The sequence below is a fragment of the Hyla sarda genome, chromosome 3 (genome assembly GCF_029499605.1).
Source record: "Hyla sarda isolate aHylSar1 chromosome 3, aHylSar1.hap1, whole genome shotgun sequence".
NCBI classification, from domain to species: Eukaryota; Metazoa; Chordata; class Amphibia; order Anura; family Hylidae; genus Hyla; species Hyla sarda.
The window spans coordinates 184200213-184225220 of NC_079191.1; the positions used below are offsets into that span (position 1 = coordinate 184200213).

The 25008-nt window shown below is 39.2% G+C and overlaps 1 protein-coding gene across 3 annotated transcripts in view; it reads right to left on the reverse strand.

The window, feature by feature from the left end:
- The window catches only part of CSMD1 (CUB and Sushi multiple domains 1), a 1887231-nt gene that overhangs the window by 46438 nt on the left and 1815785 nt on the right, over positions 1-25008 (reverse strand). For all 3 annotated transcript variants that reach the window (XM_056565713.1, XM_056565712.1, XM_056565715.1), the window contains exons 58-63: positions 20193-20369; positions 19261-19440; positions 17740-17913; positions 11407-11580; positions 8655-8728; positions 7071-7182 (exon numbers count right to left, since the gene is read on the reverse strand). In XM_056565713.1, the coding sequence (XP_056421688.1) occupies positions 7071-7182; positions 8655-8728; positions 11407-11580; positions 17740-17913; positions 19261-19440; positions 20193-20369 (891 nt within the window). The remainder of the gene's footprint in view (positions 1-7070; positions 7183-8654; positions 8729-11406; positions 11581-17739; positions 17914-19260; positions 19441-20192; positions 20370-25008) is intronic.

Consider the following 25008-nt stretch of genomic DNA (forward strand, 5'->3'; position numbering starts at 1 on the left):
AAAGAAACCTACACTCCACTCTCAGTATAAATAAGGGCCATTGTCTTAACACTGGCTAGCTGTAGGACCATGTTTACACAGCTGCATACAACTTCTATACACTGTATAGCATAAGGATATTGGAGCTGATTTACATGCTAGACTTAGTTAAGCCTCACAGGTCATAGCATTCTTCATTAACCTCTTAAGGACCAAGGATGTACGCTGGTACTTAAGGACCACATACCTCTTGGGATATTTCGGTCCCTGCGGGGACCGGACTGGGGTGACTGCTGATATCGATCAGCAGGCACCCCGCGCAAATGCCCAAGGGGTCATCAGACCCCCCCATGTCAGCGATCGGCAAAAATCGCAGGTGAATTCACACTTGCGATTTGCACCGATTCCGGGTCATAGGGATCTATGATGACCCGGTAACCCGGAATATAAGGGGGATCGCGGTTGTCTAAAACACCCATGATCCCCCTGAAGGGATAGGAGTGAGATGGCAGGGGTGCCACCCCTCCTATCTCTGCTATTGGTCATCAAGACGCGACAGCTAATAGCAGATCAGGGGCGGGGGGGTTAACTTTCGCTTTCCCCGTCCTGCCCACCCACAATAGGCGGGGCAGAACGGGGAAACTGAACGGGGACCAGGGACAAAGTCCACTTGCCTATCGGCGATGGCAGCGGGCAGCGATCGGCTGTGGCAGCAGGCTGCAGAAGAGGACTGCTATGCAGCTCCCTGGATCCTACGGAAGCCGGTGAGTTGCCTAGCAACATCTGGAGGGCTACAGTCTGAGACCACTATACAGTGGTCTCTATACTGTAGCCCTCCAGATGTAGCAAAACTACAACTCCTAGCATGCCCACACAGCTATTTGGGCATGCTGGGAGTTGTAGTTTTGCAACAGCAGGAGGGCTACAGTTTGGAGATCACTTTGCAGTGATCTGTAAACTATGGCCCTCTAGATCTTGCAAAACTACAACTCCTAGCATGCCCACACAGCTGTTTGCTGTCTGGGCATGCTGGGAGTTGTAGTTTTGCAACAACTGGAGGGCCACAGTTTGTAGATCACTGTGCAGTGGTCTCTAAACTATAGCCCTCCAGATGCTGCAAAACTGCAAATCCCAGCATGCCCAAACAGCTGTCTTGGCATGCTGGGAGTTGTAGTTGCATACCACCCAGCTGTTGCATAACTACATCTCCCAGCATGCCCTTCAGCGATCAGTACATGCTGGGAGTTGTAGTTTTGCAACAGCTGGAGGCACACTGGTTGGAAAAAACTCAGTTAGGTAACAGAACCTAACTGAAGGTTTTCCAATTAGTATGCCTCCATCTGTTGCAAAAGTACAACCCCCAGCATGCACGGTCTGTCAGTACATGCTGGGAGTTGTAGTTTTGAAACAGCTGGAGGTTTGCCCCCCCCCCCCCCCCCCCCCCGTGTTAATGTACAGGGTACATTCACATGGGCAGGTTTACAGTAAGTTTCCTGCATCAAGTTTGGTCTGCGGCAAATTTTTCGCCGCATCGCAAACTCCTAGCAGGATACTCACCGTAACCCGACAGTGCGAATGTACCCTAACAACACTACACTAACACATAATAAAGGATAAAACACAACATATACACCCCCTTACACTGTCCCCCCCCCCAATAAAAATGAAAAATGTTTTGTACGTCAGTGTTTCCAAAACGGAGCCTCCAGCTGTTGCAAAACAACAACTCCCAGCATTTCTGGACAGCCACTGACTGTCCAGCCATGCTGGGAGTTTAGCAACAGCTGGAGGCACCCTGTTTGGGAATCACTGGTGTAGAATACCCCTATGTCCACCCCTATGCAATCCCTAATTTAGTTCTCAAATGTGCCTGGCGCTCTCACATCGGAGCAATGTCATATTTCAAGAAAACAGTTTAGGGCAACATATGGGGTATCTCCGTACTCAAGAGAAATTGCAATACAAATTTGGGGGGGGCTTTTTCTCCTTTTTCCCCTTATGAAAAGGAAAAGTTGGGGGCTACACCAGCCTGTTAGTGTAAAAAAATTTACATTTTTACACTAACATGCTGATGTTGCCCCATACTTTTTATTTTCACAAGTGGTAAAAGCAAAAAATGACCCCCAAAATTTGTAACGCAATTTCTCCTGAGTACACAAATACCCCATATGTGGGAGTAAAATGCTCTGCGGATGCACAACAAGGCTCAGGAGTGAGAGTGCACTATGTACATTTGAGGCCTATATAGGTGATTTGCACAGGGGTGGCTGATTGTACAGCGGTTCTGACATAAACGCAAAAAAATAAATACCCACATGTGACCCCATTTTGGAAACTACACCCCTCACGGAAAGTAACAAGGGGTATAGTGAGCCTTAACATCCCACAGGTGTTTGAATGCATTAAAGTTTGATGGAAAAATGAAAAAAATAATGTTTTCACTAAAATGCTGGTGTTACCGTAAATTTTTCATTTTCACAAGGGAAAATAGGAAAAAAGCCCCCCAAAATTTGTAACCCCATGTCTTCTGAGTAAGAAAATACCCCATATGTGGATGTAAAGTGCTCTGGGGGTGCACTACAATGCTCAGAAGAGAAGGGGTGCCATTGGGATTTTGGAGAGAGAATGTGTCTGAAATTAAAGGCCATATGTGTTTACAAAGCCCCCATAGTGCCAGAACAATGGACCCCCTAGGGCGAGCACGCGGCGGATCTCTGTAATTTAAAGGGCTAGTGCGCTCTTAATTAGTATGTACACCTGACACTACTCTATAAGTTCCTGCACCTCCCACATCCCCCTGCTGGATCTTCATTGCCCATTGCCTGAGAGAAAGCGTATCCTATTGACTGTTTGCCATATCCGTGTACCCAGACCGTCCCGCTACATTTTTTTACTACAAACCTTTGCCGCCTGTCCTGACCTTCTGCTACGTTGACTATGCCTCTGTCTCATCCTCCTGTACTTCGCCTTGCCCGGTTACCTGTGTGGTCGAGCCGTATTGGGGGTAGCGACCTGGGTGTCGCCTGCTGCAGCAAATCCATCCCGCTTTGTGGCGGGCTCTGGTGAAGACCAGCGGCACCTTAGACTCTGCTCCCCGACACGGTCCGTGTCATCAGCCACACAGGTAGAGGATCCACTACCTCCTCTGTGACATCCACATTCAGGCGCGTGACAAGGAGCATTTGCACAGCCCACTATGCCAAAGATCTGTCAAATGCCAGTGGGGTGTAAATACTCACTGCTCCCCTTATTAAATTCTGTGAGGGGTGTAGTTTCCAAAATGGGGTCACATGTGGAGGGTCCACTGTTCTGGCACCGTGGGGAGCTTTGTAAATGCACATGGCCCCTGACTTTAATTCCAAACAAATTCACTCTCCGAAAGCTCAATGGCTCTCCTTCACTTCTGAGCATTGTAGTGCACCAGCAGAGCACTTGATGTCCACACATGGGGTATTTCCATACAAATTTTGAGGGTCATTTTCTCCTATTACCCCTAGTAAAAATGTAAAATTTGGGGGGAAAGCAGCATTTTAGTGAAAAAAAAAATCATTTACAACTTTAACGAAAAGTCGTCAAACACCTGTGGGGTGTTGAGGCTCACTGGACCCCTTGCTATGTTCCTTGAGGGGTGTAGTTTCCAAAATAGTATGCCATGTGAGGGCTTTTTTTTTTGCTTTCCTGGCACCATAGGGGCTTCCTAAATGGGACATGCCCCCAAAAACCATTTCAGCAAAATTTGATTTCCAAAAGCCAAATGTGACTTCTTCTCTTCTGAGCATTGTAGTGCGCCCGCAGTGCACTTGACGTCCACACATGGGGTATTTCCATACTCAGAAGAGATGGGGTTACAAATTTTGGGGGTGATGTTCTACTATTACCCCTTGTAAAAAATTTAAAATTTTGGGGAAAAGCAGTATTTTAGTGGAAAAAAAAATAATTTACACATTCAACTTTAACGAAAAGTCATCAAACACCTGTGGGGTGTTAAGGTTCACTGGACCCCTTTTTACGTTTGTTTCCAAAATAGAATTTCATTTCATTTCGTTTTTTTTTTTTGCTGTCCTGGCACCATAGGGGCTTCCTAAATGTGACATGCTCCCCCCCAAAAAAAACCATTTCAGAAAAACTCACTTTCCAAAATCTCATTGTCGCTCCTTCCCTTCTGAGCCCTCTACACATTTTAGGAATATTTCTCTCCTTTTACCACTTGCAAAAATTCAAAAACTGAGTTTACAAGAACATACGAGTGTAAAAAATTTAGATTTTGAATTTTTCTCCTTCACTTTGCTGCTTTTCCTGTGAAACACCTAAAGGGTTAACACACTTACTGAATGTCATTTTGAATACTTTGAGGGATGCAGTTTTTATAATGGAGTCATTTATTGGGTATTTCTAATATGAAGGCCCTTCAAATCCACTGGTCCCTGAAAAATTCTGATTTTGAAAATTTTGCCAAAAATTTGAAAATTGCTGCTGTACTTTGAAGCCCTCTGATGCCTTCCAAAAGTAAAAACATGTCAACTTTATGATGTAATCATAAAGTAGACATATTGAGGGAGATTTATCAAAACCTGTCCAGAGGAAAAGTTGCTGAGTTGCCCATAGCAACCAATCAGATCGCTTCTTTCATTTTTGAAAGGGCCTCTGAAAGCGATCTGACTTTTCCTCTGGGCAGGGTTTGATAAATATATAATTTATTTGGAATGTCTATTTTCCCAATAAGCAGAGAGCTTCAAAGTTATAAAAATGCTAAATTTTCAATTTTTTCTTCAAATTTTTAACATTTTCACCAAGAAATGATGCAAATATCAATGAAATTTTACCACTAACATAAAGTGGTAAATATATCATGAAAAAACAATCTCAGAATCAAAATGAAAGGTAAAAGCCTGCCAGAGTTATTAATACTTAATGTGACAATGGTCAGATGTGCAAAAAACGCTCTTGTCCTTAACCTGTTAAGGACTCAGGGCGTACTTGTACGTCCTGAGTCCGCTCCCGTTCTATAACGGGGGGCCACGGCATGGCCCCGCGTCATAGCGGGTTGGGCCCGGCCTCTAACAACAGCCGGGAACTGTGGCTAATAGCGCGTGGCATTGATCGCGGTGCCGCGCGCTATTAACCCTGTAGACGCGGCGTTCAAAGTTGTACGCCATGTCTAAATTGAAAGTGAAATCATGCCGGTTAGCTCAGGGAGCTGTTCGGGATCACCGCGGCGAAATCGCCGCGGCATCCCTAACGGCTTACATGACAGCCGGAGGATCCCTACCTGCCTCCTTGCTGTCCGATCGCCGAATGACTGCACAGTGCCTGAGATCCAGGCATGAGCAGTCAAGCGGCAGAATCATCGATCAGTGCTAAAGATCAGTGTGTGCCGTGTGATAGGTCCCTATGGGAGCTATAACACTGCAAAAAAAAAAAAGTGAAAAGAAAAAAGTGAATAAAGATCATTTAACCCCTCCCCTAATAAAAGTTTGAAACACCCCCCTTTTCCCATAAAAAAAAAAACTGTGTAAATAAAAATAAACATATGTGGTATCGCCACGTGCGGAAATGTCCAAATTATAAAAATATATTGTTAATTACGTGCAAAAAAATTACGTCCAAAATAGTTCATTTTTGGTTACTTTTTATATAATGAAAAAATGAATAAAAAGCGATCAATAAGTCCGATCAATACAAAAATGGTACCACTAAAAACTTCATAACATGACACAAAAAATGAGTCCTCATACTTCCCCATATGCCGAAAAATAAAAAAGTTATAGGGGTCACAAGATGACAATTTTACACATATAAATTTTCCTGCATGTAGTTTTGATTTTTTTACAGAAGTACGACAAAATCAAACCTACATAAGTAGGGTATAATTTTAACCTTATGGACCTACAGAATAAAGAGAATGTGTCATTTTTACTGAAAAATGTACTGTGTAGAAACGGAAGCCCCCAAAGTTTACAAAATGGGCGTTTTTTTTTTTTTTTTTTCAATTTAGCCTCACAATGATTTTTTTTTCTGTTTCGCCGTACATTTCTGGGTAAAATGACTGACGTCATTAAAAAGTAGAATTGGTGGAGCAAAGAATAAGTCATAATATGGATTTTTAGGTGAAAAATTGAAAGAGTTATGATTTTTTTAAAGGCAAGGAGGTAAAAACGAAAATGCAAAAACGGTAAAACCCCGGGTCCTTAAGGGGTTAAGGCCATAAGGTCTGGTCCATAAGGGGTTAAGAGGCTCTCATCTGTTCATGAATCAGATGTGTCTTCTGTTTCCCTGCACTCTGAGCTACAATATATGCCAGCTCATAGGTGTATATTGTAATAAATTAAATGTGGGGTTAGGCCAGGCCCCTTTTATGCATAGTGGTGTAATGCTAAAAAGCAGAAATAGAAGCTTCATAAATTATCCCCATTGTTTTGTGACAGCAGCTACATTTCTAGGGTGTTTCAAGATCAGGCTGAGGAGTGCAGTGACATCACACCTTCTGTGCAGGGCCATGGATGTTTGTAGCCAGCTTCTAGTGTCACTTAGACATCAGGTCTAAACCAGCTTATGGTCTAATAGCCAATGTAGGGACACAACTGTAATCACAAAGAGAGGATACAGACACAGTTAAACACAAGATTTACCTGGGGATCTGGAGTGGGCCAAAATTCTAGGGCATGTGCTCCAGATGCCGAGTGCCAGAAACTTGAAGCTCAGGCCCCCCTAAGACTGTAGATCACATTGTAGCTTGGGTGTATCGAATAATTTGGTCTGGATTGGAAGACTCCTAATGCTTAGCAGCTCGAGGCATTCCTAATTCCCTACTCATAACCCGAGGCTGTTTTATATTTAGTTCTTATCTCATTCGCACATTTTCAGTCATGTATGCTAATACTTGAGAACATAAATTGAAAATTATATCATATTATTTTTCAAGAAACTCCTAAAATACACTAAATTTGAAGGTACACTACTGTTCATGACTTCACAATGTAGAAAATCGTTTTTTAAGTCTCATCTGAAGCCAGCATATGCTATCAGAACATAAAATAGATCTCTGTACAGGGAAGATAATTTACAATAATGCAAACATTCAGAGCACTTACGGATGCATTCTGGTTGGGTTCCACTCCATGTTAAATTAGCTAGGCAATTACGCGTAGTGGAGCCTTGAATGTGGTAGCCTTTGCGACATCTAAAGAAGACCGAACTCCCAATCTTCAAAAAACAAAAGTAACAAAAATATGTCAGGAGCCCAAGGATGAAGTAAATGGGAAGAGCTATTTAAATGATAATGAGGACCATAAATGGATCTTACAACTTCTTTTTCACACAAGATAGAATATGTCCAAGCATTGAGGAAAAGATTAGGGGGGAAAAAGACTGTAGGAAGCAATTTTAGTTTTTCTTCTTTTAAGATGCAAATATAGAGCCAAGTGATAGACCAAAAAATACAGACAAATGGTTTTACGTATTCATACTAAGTCCTTGTTGTAGACATTCATTTTTAGTTTTGTGTTGTACCAGCCACTGGATCAGTTTCATGTGAAAAAAAAGATTATATGAAGTAAAATATCATAAACATGAAGGCAGTATGCTGAATATAAACAATATAATATGGTAGTATGCTGAATATAAACAAATGAATCTACATCTACTTTACACAGACCATCTTAGCATGAATGTATGTTTTTTCATACATAATATTTACATACGTAATACTTTTACATACACAATGCAAATTTTTTTTGTTTTACTTTTTAATTTTAAAGAGAATATACAATAATCATGGAATAATAAAAGCTATTAGTAAGAATAAATACTGCTGTCTGTAACACTTTCATGGATTTAAAAAATTCTGTCACATTCTACAGGTTTAGATCCAAGTAAAACAAAGTGAGCGGAATAGAAGAAAGGGGGTTAAGCTCTTTTATCAACTTACCTATAGGGTAGAGTCACACAGTGCACATTCGCAGAGTGATAAGCATTGACAGCATGCTCTGTGTCTGTGTGTCCACATGTAGCGGTGGGTTTCCAGCTGTAGACACAGTGCCTGCTCTTAGCTGGTGCGCAGTGGGAAATCCATCGCTATGAGCGGACACACAAAGCGACCTGGCCACAGTACAGAGCTTGCTCTTGTGACTTTTGTTGGCACATCTCTGTGTGCTCTCTGTGAACACTTCATGTCAACACTTCATGTCAAGTGACATCACTTATTGATTGCAGGGGGCAGTGTTGTAGAAGGTTCATAGCCATTCCTACATGTTTGCATCTCTAGTTTAGGGAGGGGGTGATATTTTACCTTTACCATGAGCAAGAAAATGGTTGGATTGCCGCTGGACATTAGGTGGTTGCCAAAGAAACTGGGGCCAGGAGAAGTAATGATGGTTTCCAGCTTTAAATGAGATTTTTTCTACAGTCCAAAAAGTTAAAATAAACTGGAAAAAACTCTCCCTAAACTTTATTACATTGAATTCCTTATTGCTAATGACTGATATATCTAATATTAATTGGGTTCATTTTATTTGGTCTGCTTCACATACAGACATCCTTTTACTTTTACTTTGTTAAACATGAGGAAACCACTAGTAAAGTATAACTTTAGAAAATGTGAGCATTGGCAGAAAATCCATCTCTAATTATCCAAACTTTCTAACACTTAAAGAGCGTTTAGTAAATGTATTCATTACCTCGTAAGCCTTGGAACTGTTCTGCATGCCATAATGCGGTGTACCAGGGTCTCTGCAGGAGTTATGAGCTGGATCTGAAATGCGTGGAAAAACTGAACATAAGACAAGGTTTCTATAGAAACAGTCAATCATTTAAGTTTATTTGCTTTTGCAGTTCAAGGCATCAGAATTAAAATAATACAGAGGAATGACAGACAGGTAAGAACGTCATTGCATACTTTTGCTCGTACTGCTTAATAAGCTGTATTTTCTCAATATACTTGTACACAGCCTATATGATTCTGTCCAGCACACTATTTTTTATCTGCTCCTCCTTCTTTCCAGCCTTTAGCCTTGGTTCTCTCCCTGCCTTCCCAGTATCAAACCTGGTATGTGACCACTCACACAAGCTGTTATCTGTAACACCAGAGAGCAGACTCTGACTGACTTACAGTATTTAATCTTTATCTCATTAGCAGCTCAATGGTAGAAAATTTGTAATTAAGACTATATAGAAAGGTGTTTATTATGCATTTAGGAAACACATCAATAATAATAATAATAATAAGAAGAAGAAATCAGTCTATAACCTTTAATATTTTTGATTTCACTAATACAATTTCTATAATATATCGTTAATCTATAAGGCTTTTTCACATCCCTTTTTCCCATGTTCTTTTCCATGATAGCAGCAGAACAACAAAGATAACAGCTGTGTCAGATCCCTCATATTCCAGATTTAGATAGGTGCAGGTCCAGATGCTTCAATTGGCAGAAAGAAACACTCAGCTTCTTTGCTGTTCAAATTGTGTCTGCCTGGCACCACTTACATGACGGTGTAAGGATGTAAAGAAAGTCCATACTTCATGCGATAGGTGGTGTTGTTATCTTAGCTTAGTGGTAGAACTGAACTAAACGTGGTGGCTCAGTGGCTAGCACTGTTGCCCTACAGTGCACAGTTGCCTCTATTCAAATCCCACCAAGGACAACATCTGCAATTTGTTTTGGATGTTCTCTCTGTGTTTGTGTGGGTTTCCTCTGGGTTCTCAGGTTTCCTTCCAAACTAAAAGGAAACTGTTGAAGATGGAGACAGGGATCAAACAGCATTCTGAGCACTTTTGTCTCAGCACATGGACCCCCACTAATCAACATATATAACATGTCACTATCATGTCAGACATTTTTTTAAAGTGACAGCTATCCTTTCAGATTTAGACCTATCTTATGTAAAATGTCTAGTGTGATTCCTTATGATAGCCAGCAGTATGAATTGATACATGATAAGGTGTGGATTGGGCAAATAGGACTTTCACTTATGCAAGGACATTCTCTACTTTTACTCAGATACAATTTAAACCAACAGATGTAGCCATGGTTATCTTAAAGGGGTACATTGGTAGAAAACAAGTAGAAAACAAATGTTCTCAAATAAACTGGTGGCAGTAAGTTAAACAGAGTTATAAACTATGTCTATTTCAAAATTTTAAAGAACAAGTATCATGGTAAAAAATGAATCCTCTATCCGAAGGATAGGGGATAAGTTTTGGATCACGGGGGACCAAGTGCTGGGGCCCCCACGATCTCTTATTTGGAGCTCCAGCTCTCCTTTACACTGGACCATCATGACCCCCACGCTCCTGACCCCCACGCGAAGTGGGGGCCGCCATGCCCCCTCTATATAGCTCTATGGGAGAGCCAAAGATTGTCAAACAGCTCTCCCAGAGCTATATGGCGGGGACGTGGCGGCACCTGCTTCGGGGGGGTCATGATGCGCCACAGTGAAGAGCCGTGGCTCCAAACAGGAGATTGTGGGGGGCTCCAATGCTCTGACCCCCGTGATCTAAAACGTATCTCCTATCCTTTGGATAGGGGATAAGTTTTTAACTTTTTTATCAGCTGCTGTATGTTCCAAAGAAAGTTGTGTCGTTATTTCCAGTCCGACCCCAGTTTTTTTTGCTGACACCTCTGTCCATGTCTGGAACTAACCAGAGTAGAAGCAAATTTCTCCTGCTATGGACAGTTCCTGACACAGACTGAGGTGGCAGTAGAGAGCACTGTGGTTAGACTGAAAGGAACTACACTCTTGTTTCTGGAGTATACAGCAGCTGATAAATATGGGAATATTTAAGATTTTTAAATAGCAGTAATTTACCAATCTGTATAACTTTCTGGCACCAGTCGATTTGAAAACATTTTTTTCCACCAGAGTACTCCTCTAAGTGTGTTAAGCCAAAACAACAGGGAACAAGGTGTTCTGCATCTCTCCTTATTTTGTATCATGCACCATGGTAGGACAACATAAGTCCTCAGACATATTTGTTTCAGGAATAATTAAACAACCCCCCCCCCCCCAAAAAAAAAAAAAAAAAGAAAAAAAAGAAAAAAAGAAAAATGCAAACCATTTTAAAGAATATAAGGGACCTAAGCATCATACTGAGGAGAATCTGGTTACACTATTGTTACACTGGTCACACTATTGTTAAATCTGGTAAACCTTTTCAGCATTCCATAGCTAGTGCACTACTTTACCTAACAGGAATAACATTTCTGTTACCACAGAGATTGCCTCAATTATTGAAGTATAGCATTAAACAATATAAATATTTAATAATTTTGATTTAATCTCTACAAAAGAAAAAGAAAATGGCTGAATTTAAGTTGAATTCTAACACACAAAGTCCCAAAATTTATTTTCCTGCAAAAAGCAAAACAAAAACAAAAAAAACAATCTGATGAAACATACTGGTATATTGTTAATAGAGGCTGCACCTACCAATGCATGTTGGTTGAATACCACTCCATGTGCCATCAGACTGGCAAACTCTTTTAGATGACCCAACTAAAACAAAAGGAGGTCTACACTGATGTAAAACTTCAGCTTTATATGTGAAACTTCTACCAATAAGTCTTCCTTCAGCCGGAGTTCCTGGATCTCCACAAAACACAGCTGAAATGAAGCAAATTTCAGTTAAATATCATAACATTATAGAGAGTTAATACAATTATCCATTCATTTTCATTATCTTTATTTAGGACTGTCTGATAACCTTTGCATTGTCTCAACTGAATTGCTTTTATTTCATCTCTGTTATGTCTAGTCTATTTGGCTTTCATACTAATCATAGTAAATTTGAGTAGCAGTATTAGTCCAGTGATGCAGATGCAAATCAAAAAATGTTGCAGTATCTTGTAATACTTTTTTTTTTTTTTTTTAAACAATTGTTTATTTTTGCTTGGACTAACAGCATTTTGTAGAGACAAGCTTTCGGGATTCCTCCCTTTATCAAGTCCAAAGCAAATCTAAGCTCACAAGCAGATGTAACCTGTGTCTTCTGCTTGTGAGCTTAGATTTACTTTGGACTTGATAAAGGGAGGAATACCGAAAGCTTGTCTCTACAAAATGCTGTTAGTCCAATAAAAAAGGTATAAGATACTGCAACATTTTTTGATTTGCATATACTAATCATACAAATGTATTGTTTTTCTATGCTCTCTTTCCTGTTCTCTTAATCACATATAATAAAATCTAGTTTTTCTCCAAATTTATGAGTCTTGTACCAATGAAACTGCAACAAAGCCTGCTAAAAACCAGCTCTCATAAGAAAAAAAAACATTAAAAAAAGATATAAGTTAAAAATGCTACATTGCAACAACAATCCTCCGAAAAACTTAAAGTGTACCTCTTATGAAACAAACTTTTTCTATATTAGCCCCTTAGCAATGCTGGACGTAAATGTACGTCCTGGTGAGCTGGTACTTAACGCACCAGGACTTCCATTTACGTCTTATGCATAACCGCGAGCATAGGAGCGATGCTCGGGTCATGCGCAGCAGGTGATCGCATGGATGTCCGCCATTAACCCCTCAGATGCCGTGATCAATACAGATCACGGCATCTGCAGCATCGCGGTCGCTAAAATGGATGATCGGATCGCCTGCAGCGCTGCCGTGGTGATCCGGTCATCCAGAACGGCAGATGGAGGTTCCCTCACCTGCCTCCGCTGCCTTCCATGGGTCTTCTGCTCTGGTCTGCGATTGAGCAAACCAGAGCAGAAGATGACCGATAATACTGATCAGTGCTATGTCCTATGCATAGCACTAAACAGTATTAGCAATCGAATGATTGCTATAAATAGTCCCCTATGGAGACTATTAAAGTGTAAAAATAAAAGTAAAAAAAGTTTTTAAAAAAGTTACAAAAATTAGAAAAAAACCCTCCCCCAATAAAAACTTTAAATGTGCCATTTTCCCTATTTCACTCCCAAAAAGTGTAAAAATATTTTTTTATATACATATTTGGTATCACCGCATGCGTAAATATCCGAACTATTAAAATAAAATGTTAATGATACCGTACGGTGAACAGCGTGCACATAAAAAAAAAAGTCCAAAATAGCTGCTTTTTTATAACATTTTATTCCCAAAAAATTTATAAAATATTTATTAAAAGTTTTATATAAGCAAATATGGTATCAATAAAAATTACAGATCACGTTGCAAAAAATGAGCCCTCATACCGCCGCTTATATGGAAAAATGAAAAAGTTTTAGGTCTTCAGAATAGGGGGATTTTAAACGTGCTCATTTGGTTAAATAATTTGCGATTGTTTTAAGCGCAACAGTAATAGAAAAGTATGTTATCATGGGTATCATTTTAATCATATTGACCCAAAGAATAAAGAACACATGTCATTTTTACCATAAATTGTACGGCGTGAAAATGAAACCTTCCAAAATTTGTAAAATTGCGGTTTTCTTTTTGATTTCCCCACAAATAATATTTTTTTGGTTGCGCCATACATTTTATGGTAAAGTGAGTAATAGTCTGTGGATGAAAATATAAAAGAGTTATGATTTTTAGAAGACGAGGAGGAAAAAACCAAAAGGTAAAAATAAAATTGTCTGAGTCCTTAAAGGGGTACTCCGGAGCGAACATGCTCAGGGGACTGATTATACCGGGGTGCTGCGTGCAAGAACGCGGGGGTCCCCAGTGGCGGGACCCCCGTGATCAGGCATCTTATTCCCTATCCTTTGGATAGGGGATAAGATGTCTTAGTGCCGGAGTACCCCTTTAAGGCCCAAATGGGCTGAGTCTTTAAGGGGTTAAAGATAAATCCCTAATGAACAACTTTTTAATTGCTTTTATTTAAAAAAAAATCCCTCCTTTCAGGTTTTTTTTTTACTTTAAAAACTTCTCCACTAGGGGTCTCCCTAGCAATCCTGTCAGCAAGCATTTCAGAATCAGTGAGTGAGCCTGAAATCAGCTCAGTGCAGCTCCCCACCTGTAATTCAGACAGGCAGGAGGGAGGGAGCACTGAGCTTGTACACAAGCAGGGAGCGAACAGAGAGGAGAAGACTGTGGAGCTGTGTGCTTGGGCTGTATGTGCATTCCCTCTTCTCTTATTATCCATTCCTCTCCCCTCTCTCCAGTTTTCACATGGCTAATTATATATGCACTGCTTATCTGCTCTCTCCACAGACTTGCTGTTGCTATGACAACCTCCTGTGCACTGTGCCTTGAATTGAGCTACTGAAGAGCATAGAAAAAAGGTATTTTGGTGTTTTTTTAAAGCAAAATAAATGCAGGGATAGATTTAGTCAGGGACGGATGGGGAGGGGGATTAGGGAAAGTTTAGATGGTGATAGGTACTCTTATAATTATTATAATGCACTATGAGAAAATGTTCATATTTTTTTTATTTTTTTTTAATATAACATATCTCAAAATGGTAAAGATACATTTAACAAGAAGTTATAACTTTTGGAACTCAGAGATGAAGGAAGAATGAAAGTATCTGATTAGGAATTATACTGAAACCCAATTTTTTTTCTCGAATTGTAAGACCCACAGACCCTACAATTTTCATTAGGATTTGAGAAAAGGAGAGGTGTCCTCAGTTAGTTTAACAAGACCATCATTTTAACTCTACAGAAAGTGTCAGTCTAGAATCCACATAGGATTCCTTATTGGAAATTACTGCAACATGAAGGAGAATTAACCATTATATCTTTCAATAGTTTTTTTTAACACCTTAAGGACCAATACAAGTAAACCTGTATGCCCCTGAAAGACCAGGCCAGTTTTTTTCAAATCGGCCATGTCTGACTTTATTAGAGAATAACCCTGGTAACATTTTGCCAATCACAATAATTATGACTTTGTTTTTTTTGTCACAAATTGTCCTTCATGTACATAGTAAAAGTAAGCCAATATCATTTGTATATATATATTTTTTTTCAAAATCATGAAATTTATTTAAAAAAATAATGATTTTTTGCTATTTTAACACTAATAGGTTGCATATATTTGTACTTTCTGACCAAATAGTTTATGAAACTTATACTTTCTACTTTCTTCTACTTTATTTTGAAAGCATTACTTTTGTCTTTAATTAATTAGTTTTTTTCAAAATTCAGGAAATTTGAAAAGCACATCTTTTTTTTATGTGCTATGCAAGGTTTGCAGAAATTTGAAGGTGGTAGAACATAGGAACCCCCCCCCCCCCCCCCCAAAAAAAAAAATGACCCCATTTTAAAACCTAGACCCCTCAAGGTATACGCTAGGGGGTACAGTGAGTATTTTAACACCATCGTTTTTTTGGCAGGAATTATTACAAAATTAGCTTTTTTTTCACAAATGCATCATTTGTGAGACATATTTTTTGTACATCGCTTCTGATATTGAAATAAATGCCCCCTATATTTTATTGAGCTGCTTGGCCCCTGTTTTAAATACCCCCACTTAGGCCATATTTGGTTCCTTGGCCGCGTGGTTGGACCGAGAAGGAGAGGAGTGCCATTTGGCTTTGAGGGGATTATTTTAGGCCGAATGGATTATAGGCCGCACTTCATGCCTGCAAAGTGTTTTAGCTGCCAGAACCACACAGAACCCCCACAAGTGAACCCATTTTGGAAACTACATGCCCTAAAGTATTCACCTAGACCAAAAGGGAGTACTTGGAGTCCTTTTTGTGCAACTGGAATGGTTACAAAGTCAGTGGAAAAATGTAATTTTCATTTTTTTCCACAAATGCATAATTTGTGGGACATATTTTTGTACATTGCATCTGAAAAGTAGAAAATGCACCCCATATTTTATTATGCTGTTTGTCCTGTGTTCGGTAATACCCCAGCTTAGGCCATATTTGGTTGCATGGCCACATGGTGGGACCCAAAAGGAGAGGAGCACCATTTCGCTTCATCAGGATAACATTATACAAATTCCACACTTCACCATGCATGACATCAGAGGAAATGCATTTCTTTTTTTGATTTCTCTTTAGTATACAGCCCCTTAAAAGTACTGGAAGGATTAAGATTTTTTAATAGAAGTGATTTACAAATCTGTTTAACTCTCTGGCACCAATTGATTTTAAAAAAAAGTTTTCCACGGGAGTACCCCTTAAGGATGCAGGACATACCTGTACACCCTGGTCCCATTATTTAGCAGCCAGGACCCAGGGTTAATCGGGCCGATCGGACCGATGCCGAGCATGAACGCTTTAAACACAGCAATCAAAGTTGCTTCCAGTGTCCGAAAAGTAAAATTATCCTGACAGCTCAGCAGAGCTGATCAGGACCATCAATGTCCCGATCAGTGCGGTGAAACCTCAATGTCCCGACCAGCTGAGAGGACAGTGGAGGGCCCTTACCTGCCTCCTCGCGGTCCAATCAGTGGTCTGATGCTCCAAGCCAGACATTCAGGCTGGAGCAGCAGAGCACCGATAACACTGATCAATCCTATGTTATGGCATAGTGTTGAACAGTATATGCTATCAAAATATTGCATGGTATAGCCTCCTATGGGGGCTAAAAAAAAAAAAAAAAAAGAAGAAATTAAGTGTTAAAAAAGTTTATACAAGTGAATTAACCCCTTCCATAATAAAAGTGTAAATCACCCCCTTTTCCCATTTTAAATAAAATAATGTAATAAAAAAAATAATCAAGTGGTGTACCACCGCATGCATAAATGTTCAAACTATTAAAATGTAAGGTTAGCTAAACCACAAATCGATGGCGTACATGTAAAAAAAATACCAAAGTCCAAAAATTTGCATTTTTGGACACTTCATATACCATAAAAAATGTATAAAAAGTGATCAAAAAAGTCCCATTAAAACAAAAATGGTACTGATAAAAACTACAGACCATGGTGCAAAAAATATAGCCCTGTACGTAGAAAAATTAAAACTTATAGGGGTCAGAATATGACAATTTTAAACATACTAATTTTGGTGCATGTAGTTATAATTTTGATAAAGTAGTAAAATAAAATAAAACCTAGATAAATTGGGTATCCTTGTGACCATATGGACCAACAGAATAAGAATAAGGTGTCATTCCTACCAAAAAAAATGCACTATGTAGAAATGGAAGCCCCCAAAAGTTACAAAATGGCATTTGTTTTTTAATTTCACTCACAAATAACTTTTTTTTTTGTTTCACCAATGATTATGCTATAAAATAAGTGGTCATTACAAAGTACAATTGATGTGGCAAAAAATAAGCCCTTATATGGGTCCGTAGGTGCAAAACTGAATTCTGATTTTTAGAAGGGGAGGAGGAAAAAGACGAAAGTGCAAAAACAAAAATTGGCAGGGTCCTTAAGGCCAAAATGGATCTAAAGTGGTTAAGGGGTTAAACTTCTAAAATAATAAATGCTGTCATTTTTAGTAATATTAATAGCAATATCAAACTTAATCAGTCTTTATCAAATATTAATAGCAATACCTTTTCCCTAAAGGTATTAGAAAAAGCAAGATATCTTTCTTTGACAGTGGTATCATGAGCAAACTATAAATGTTTCATGTTTTATTCTTTATAAGTAGTTGAATATCCAGCAACATGCAATGACTTTATTGTGAAAAGCTATATAAAGCAGCAATAAGTACTTGATGTCATAGAAAATCATCAGTGCTGTCTATTTGATGGAATGACCAATCTGTCCAATGTGACTGCCTGCTACAATTTCCGGGCTGTATAATGAATTGTTTTGACTGATTGCTCTGACTCAGTCACGTCCCTTATTGAGCCATAAATTAAACTAAAAAAGTATGAGAGAAGCTAAGAAGAGCCGATTCCTGTAATTGCTAAAGTTCTTTACTTACGCAAGCAATGAGGGATTTCTCCTCTCCAACTTCCCCTTCCTTCACATGAAAGAACAGTAGGACTAGAGAGCTGGTAACCCTCCACACATGTGTAGCTAACACTGGAGCCCCAGCTGTAGTCAGATCCTTCCAGCTTCCCGTACGGTACATGGGGAGGCTGCCCACAATGTATGGCTGGTTAATAGAGACAAAAAAAGTTGTTTTATGATTCAGTCCATTAGGGTTGTCAATCATTCTTCTTTTACCATATAATGCTTATTGTTAAAGTGCATAGACATGAAGCACTGACTATAAACCTATAAATATATGTATTCTTTATTTAGGGAATAAGTGACTGTTCGTGGTGGGGCCAACTACTGGGGCCCCCTGCAATCTCTTGAACAGGGCCAATCCTACTTATCCACCCTTGGCACACTTCAGCCCCTAAATTTTTGGACATGAGTAAGTCATGGCCCGCTCAGCCAAACGCCAGCTAAGGCCGGTGATTTGATGAACCAGCTGTCACTTGCCCATGTCCAGAAAGGGGGGGGGGCAGAGAGCACTGAGGACAGGTAAGTAGGATGGACCCTGTACAGGAGATTGCAGGAGGCCCAAGCAGTCAGACCCCCACAATCAAAAACTTCCTGTGGATAGATGTTAAGTAGTATTATGTAATCCCAGCGGAAATAGCAAATACCTTGTAGCATGCAATTCAGATAAGTGTGGTTATTTGGATGGAAATTACACTGACAGTTTAGATGTTTGTCCAAGTATTTTTTCTTTTTATTTCTTCATTTCTTTTGCTCAAAATACAAATTGTATGCTAATGAATACTGGGAGGTGTTACATTCACCGCCACTTCAGTCCGGACAAGACATTTCGGGGAGGGTGGGAACGCCCCCTTACTCACTCTAACTCATTGCTCACATTAGGAGTAAGGGGGCGTTCCCCGTAACATTGCATCCGGACTAAAGTGGCTGTGTATGTAACTCCTCCTATTATGCATTAATGTACAATTTGTATTTTGAGCAAAATAATGAAGATGGACGTCTAATACTTAGATGGACGTCTAAACTGTGAATGTAATTTCCTTACAAATAACCGCACCTGCCTGAATTGCATGCTATAAGCTATTTGCTATCTTCTGTTGGATTGCATAAAAGTACTAATATGGAGAGGGATAGAACTCAGTCTAAGAGGACTTGATAATTACAAAATAGAACTACAGCACACAATTTTCAGTCGATAGAGAATAAGTGTCTGATAATTTGTTACCCGGAGTACCCCTTTAAAGCCTCAACCCCAACTCTGTGAGTTGGCAACATATATGAAGTGGTTGGTTGGCTTAGTTCATTAGGTGTACATGTTTCTTTTTTGTCCTTGTATCAGCCATGATATATGGGACTAGATAAACTAATAAACAGCAAATATCACAATACCAAAATGCTGATATTAACATATCTAAATTGAATCATTAAGACAATAAATATTAAACAATACATTCACATATTACAAAGAGAACCGTTGTGTTGAGTTCTAGACCTTTGCATGTTGGTTTTGTCTGGTTCCAGGTGCCATCTTTCCCACACTTCATAGGACCTAGAGATGGTGGATCTTTCAAATAGCCTGGGTTGCAGTGGTAGGTGACTGTTTTGTTAAATGTAAAGTCTTTTCCTACTTGTATACCATTAGCAATAGGACCCGGATCTTCACATGTGATCACTAATATGAAGACAGACAATACTGACATTATTACTCTCAATACATGAATAATCTCCTAGTTATTAATACTTTGCGTTGTACAATTGAGCAATGCAATATACAACCAGTTTATCATAATGAATAAATAAGCAATGGTAAATGTTCCGCAGAATTGTTGTAAAGATACCAAACTACAGACATACAGATATTTACAGGACAAAATCTATATGATTATGGTTTTCAAAACACTATCCACATATAATAGAACAATAGAGTGAGAGAAAATGAACACACTGCGGACTGGAAAATCTGCAACATGTTCATTAAAATAAAAAAGCAGATTCCCACTGCACACCTCAACCTTGTATGATACCCAGCATAGTGTATGGCAAAATTCACAGGCAGCTTATTGGTGCAGATTTGCATTGGAATCTACTGGCGAAAAAGACCACTGATTGTAAATTTAACCTTATTTGTTTATTTTTTTTGAACAATATTACTCTTAATAAAATCAAACATGCATTTAACTTTAAAATTACATGTCAATCTTCTGAGACTTTGATGTCAGTAAACATTAAATTACAAAAAAAATAAATAAATAAACCACACACACACACACACACATATATATAACTTTCCAAGAAGTTTTAAGAGACAATGCAGGCTGAAGAGACAGAGGTGAAGTAAGTAAAATCAATAGCCACTCTATGCATAAATAGAAGAAAACATCTGACACTCTTTTAATCTGTTGTGACAGTCATTTGGTTATTGACCTGAGCAATCTGGAGCACTTCCAGTCCAGGTTCCATTGGCAGTACAATGTCGAGTAGTTAACCCTGATGTTTTGTAACCTTCCCAGCAGGCATAGATGACAGAACTGGAGAAAAGTATCCCATCACTGAAAATGATCATGCCATTGGCTGGAGTTCCAGGATTTCCACAGGATACCGCTGTCAGAAAGATGGAGCTAGAATCAACATAGTTGCACAAAGTGACAAGTAGGATTAAGGCAAGTTCACTGATTCTAAACAGGAGAGATGAGTTTGAAGGCTTGGGTTCACCACACCAGTCACTGGTAGTGCACACAGATGACACATTCATGATGGTACATAGTCATTTTAGACTGATCAAATTAGAAACGTTAGTTTATGCAGTGTTACTGTGTGGTTCTTAGAAGCCAAATGTTCAATGTCTTAATTAAGAAACAATAATATTATACAATATTATAGTACAAATGAATATATTATCTATGCGTATGTAAGTTGTTATAAAGACTTCAACCTTGGAGTGCTGCAGTGATTTTTCTATTGGGGATGTATTGCATCCCCCTTTCGTTGCTCTTCGTTACAGTGTACTGCTCTATTTCTAATATACATATATATATATATATATATATATATATATATATATATATATATATGCATATATATACATATTATCATTATTATTTTGAACGACATAGCAATGCAAGCAATCAACAAGTAGTCATTGTTTACCCGTGACACTACAAACCACTAGACAATATAATTATTTTTAATGAAATAATATATATATATATATATATATATATATATATATATATATATATATACCAATAAAGAGCAGCACATCCAATGAGAAAAATCCTGGGGTGCCAGCCAATTGAATCTCGGTGCTCCGATCCTTGTTTTAAATATAATTGATAGTAGGCAGCACACCAACTTTAGTGAAATCAAGTGTTCTTTATTCCATGTAAGAGAGGCAACGTTTCAGCGATCTCACATCGCCATTTTCTTGAAGTCAAGACTTGAAAATGGCGATGTGAGATCGCTGAAACGTTGTCTCTCTTACATGGAATAAAGAACACTTGATTTCACTAAAGTTGGTGTGCTGCTTACTATCAATTATATATATATGTATATATATATATATATATATATATATATATATTATTCTAGACCAGTGCTTCTCAAGGCAGTTGTTGGTGAAATGCAGCCTTTGACAGATGTAGAGTTGAAAAACAAGTTTGACATGAAAGCACTTAGTCTGAACCTAGGCTGCCACACCCCCTCCCATAGGCTTGCATTAAGGGGTGGGGCATGACATCATGAGGGGGCGGAGCCGTGGCATCACAAAACTCCGGCCCCTGTATTGAGAGTCATCAGACACGAAGCGATCTTTGCTCCATGAGGCTGATGACAAGTGGGTGCTGCAGGAGAGATTGCGGGGGTCCCCAGCAGTGGGACCCCCGCGATCAGACATCTTATCCCCTATCCTCTGGATAGAGGATAAGATGTCTAGGGCCAGAGTACCCCTTTAAGAGTTGTGGCTAAAGCAATTTTTGGATACAGGGCCCTTCTACCTTTGCAAAGGCGGCATACAATAATGACAGACACGCAGAGATTCTGGAGGTCTGTGGCTTATTCCGATACATAGTGTAGTTTAGAAGTACTTACATGCTGAAGAACTGATGTGTATGCCCACCACTGCAAAACAAGAATCATATAAGTGGCTGCTATCCCTGTCCACCTAATGCAGGCCCTATCCACCTCATAATGACTGACAGGTTTCTTCCCATTGTTCTGCATAGAGAGAAACCTGCTATTCCTCAGCAGGAGGGTGGTGCCAGAGACCCAATGGGTGGGGATAGTGGCCCTCATAAATATCTGTGACTTTTTTCTGCTGTGCCAGATGTGCACTGCTTGCATCAGCATGTAAGTATTCCTGATCAGAATAAGTTACAGCCCTCTGGAAACAGTGTGTCTTTCTCTTTACTGACAGTGGTTAAAAAAAAAAGTGACTGGTTTCATTAAGAAACAAAACTGGTTTATATTGTGCTTATTTTAACATTATTGTGGGATGGAAAAATAAAAATTGAAGGGAAGTTTAGCTAAATTTCTATTATTAGCATAGACTTCGACTATTGGTGGCAAGGCCCAGACATTACAATGTTCAGGTTGCGTGATCCAGGAGAAAAAGTTTAAGAAACTCTGTTTTAGAATATAATGGAGGATTTTTTGCAGACCAGTGAAATTGTGACGCCAGCAATCTTTTTTTTTTGTATGAAAGATAGATTTTAATCATTTAAGTGTAGAACTGTTTGACTGGTCCCTGCCAGGGAAGCCCTGAGGAGCTGTTGAGGACCATTCATATTGCAAGCATCGTAGCCTTGATCATTCTTCAGAAAGGGACACATGTATATTCTTTATACTAAGTGAAAGCTACTTCTACTATGGATCTTATAAGGAAAATATAATAAATCATACATGCCAGAAGTCACCAACTTCTGCTTGTCCCCATAGCAAATCTACACATTTCTACACATCACTTAAAGATTGATGGATGCAGTGTTATGTTTTTTGTCTTAGGGCTTGCTCACATTAATGTCAGTCCCCGTTAATTCATGCTCGTTCTAAAATTGCAAAGGGCTTGCAAATGGCTGTAAATAGATCCTATTGATGTCAATTGAATTTTTTTACAGTTCTTTGTTACCCGTTTGCACTCGTTTGGTTCCTATTCCATTATTTTTAGTGAAGAAAAGAAGGTGCATGCAGTATTTTTTTCTCTGTCTATGGCAAGCAGATGAGCCTGTAATGTCATTCATTTGCTTACGTGTTTTCCAATCTGTTTTTGATCTGTTATTACTTCTGAGCATGCTCAGAAGAGGTGTCAGCAACCAGAAAGTGGCCAGACAAATATTAAAACAAACTATAAAGGATGCAAATGGAATAAAAACTGATGCAACAGGATGCCACTTACTGTAATGACAACCCTTTGCATCAGTATGCGTGCGTTTGTTAGTATCGTCCATTTATCAGCAATAACGGGAGAAAAGCAGGACAGGAGAGAACATCCATGTGAATCTAGCCTTATGTTTAAATTAAAAATGATAAGAAAAATAAAAATAATTAAGAAGAAGAAGAATGAATTGGCCGCGGCAATCTCTGAAGGTGGGGCCGGGCCATTTAAGGCAGAATCAGACACTCATTCCCTATCCTTTAGATATCTAAAGTTTTGTTCTTAGGAGTAACCCTCTAAATTATAATGTCATCAGATTCTGTGATCTATGATGTTGGACTACCTGCTTTTCATAACATATACACTGTAGATACACTGTATATATATTGTATTTGTCTATGTCTATGTTTGACTCAGTGATTGTTATATAAATTGAGAAATTGCAATCCCTAACTAAACTAAAGGAAATGTATTTTGTATACTGCCCAAGTAATACCAAATTTCAAGGCCAAGATCAAGGTCTTTTGTGGAGCATTCATAATGTAGAGCTTTTTAATCCATAGTCAGTGTTTTAATAACCTTATAGTTACAGTCACTACAAGATAATAGACAACTGCAGTAGCTTTACACTAAAGTGATGACATCGAACATCTTGTCACACGTCAGCTTCCTAGGAGCCTGTGAGTATGACATGGGGTTAATTCTTATGATTAGTGGATTTTGTCTTTTAAAATTCCTTAACAGAACAGAATAAAGCTTTTAAAGGTAGCTCTGTGAGGAAAAGAAAAAGTCTACTTGAGAATACGATATATATTCATATTACTGGACAACTACAAACACACATAATATTGAGTTAAATATAATTGAAGTATCTGTAGAATTTCAACCGTACACAGAGAGTGGGTTAATAAAAATGTACCATTTGTACACACAATAAATCTACTTCTGATCTATTTCGGAAGGATTTAATTATCTGTATTATTTTTCAATAAGATGTAAAATAAATTTCAGAGTCTTTCTCTTAAAGTTCACCCGTGATTTAAACTATGTGATATACTTGCTCAGCAAGTCAGATGCAGCACAGGCTAGCTAGGGATCTCATTAGTAGAAAGAGCGTTATGGCTTCTGATATACCCCTAATGAATTTTATCTCTTTAAAAATAACTTTATGGATTTCCAGGCAGCAGCTCATAAGTGAGAATCATTGTTCTCGCATCCTGTGTTGTGGTATTGGACACTTTCTCTAAATGACAGTGTGCACAGAATAATTGCTTCTCTTTAAGATGGGGCACATCACAGGGAGCATGTAACTACTAGGGCTTTGTGCTATAGATAGATATTACCTGGTGAGATATCCTGCTCTAGTTACCAACTAGTCTACTGCAGCTTTATTGAGATATTGACAAAGGTTTTAACACAGCTAATTACAAGTTTCAGTCAAATACAGTGGTGGACTGACAGGTTGGGCAAACGGGCACTGTCTGAGGGTCCGGGTCTGAGGAGGGCCTGAGGCGCAAGATAGGACTTACTGCTTAACCCCTTAAAGGGATACTCCACCCCTAGACATCTTATCCCCTATCCAAAGGACTCCCGCCACTGGGGACCCCTGCATTCTACCATGTGGCACCCACCTGTAACGGCTTCTGGAACCGCTGGAGGCCCTCAGGTTAATACCATCCCGACCATGAGAACGGAAGATCATGACATCACAACTCCGACCCTGTGTGACGTGACACCCGCCCCCTCAATGCAAGTCTATGGGAGGGGGCTTGACAGCTTGTCTTATCCTCCTGTCACCTCTAGAGCTGCAGCCATTATTCTGCTCTTGCATCATGCTTTATACTCCAGTCACCTTCAGAGCTGCACTCGCTA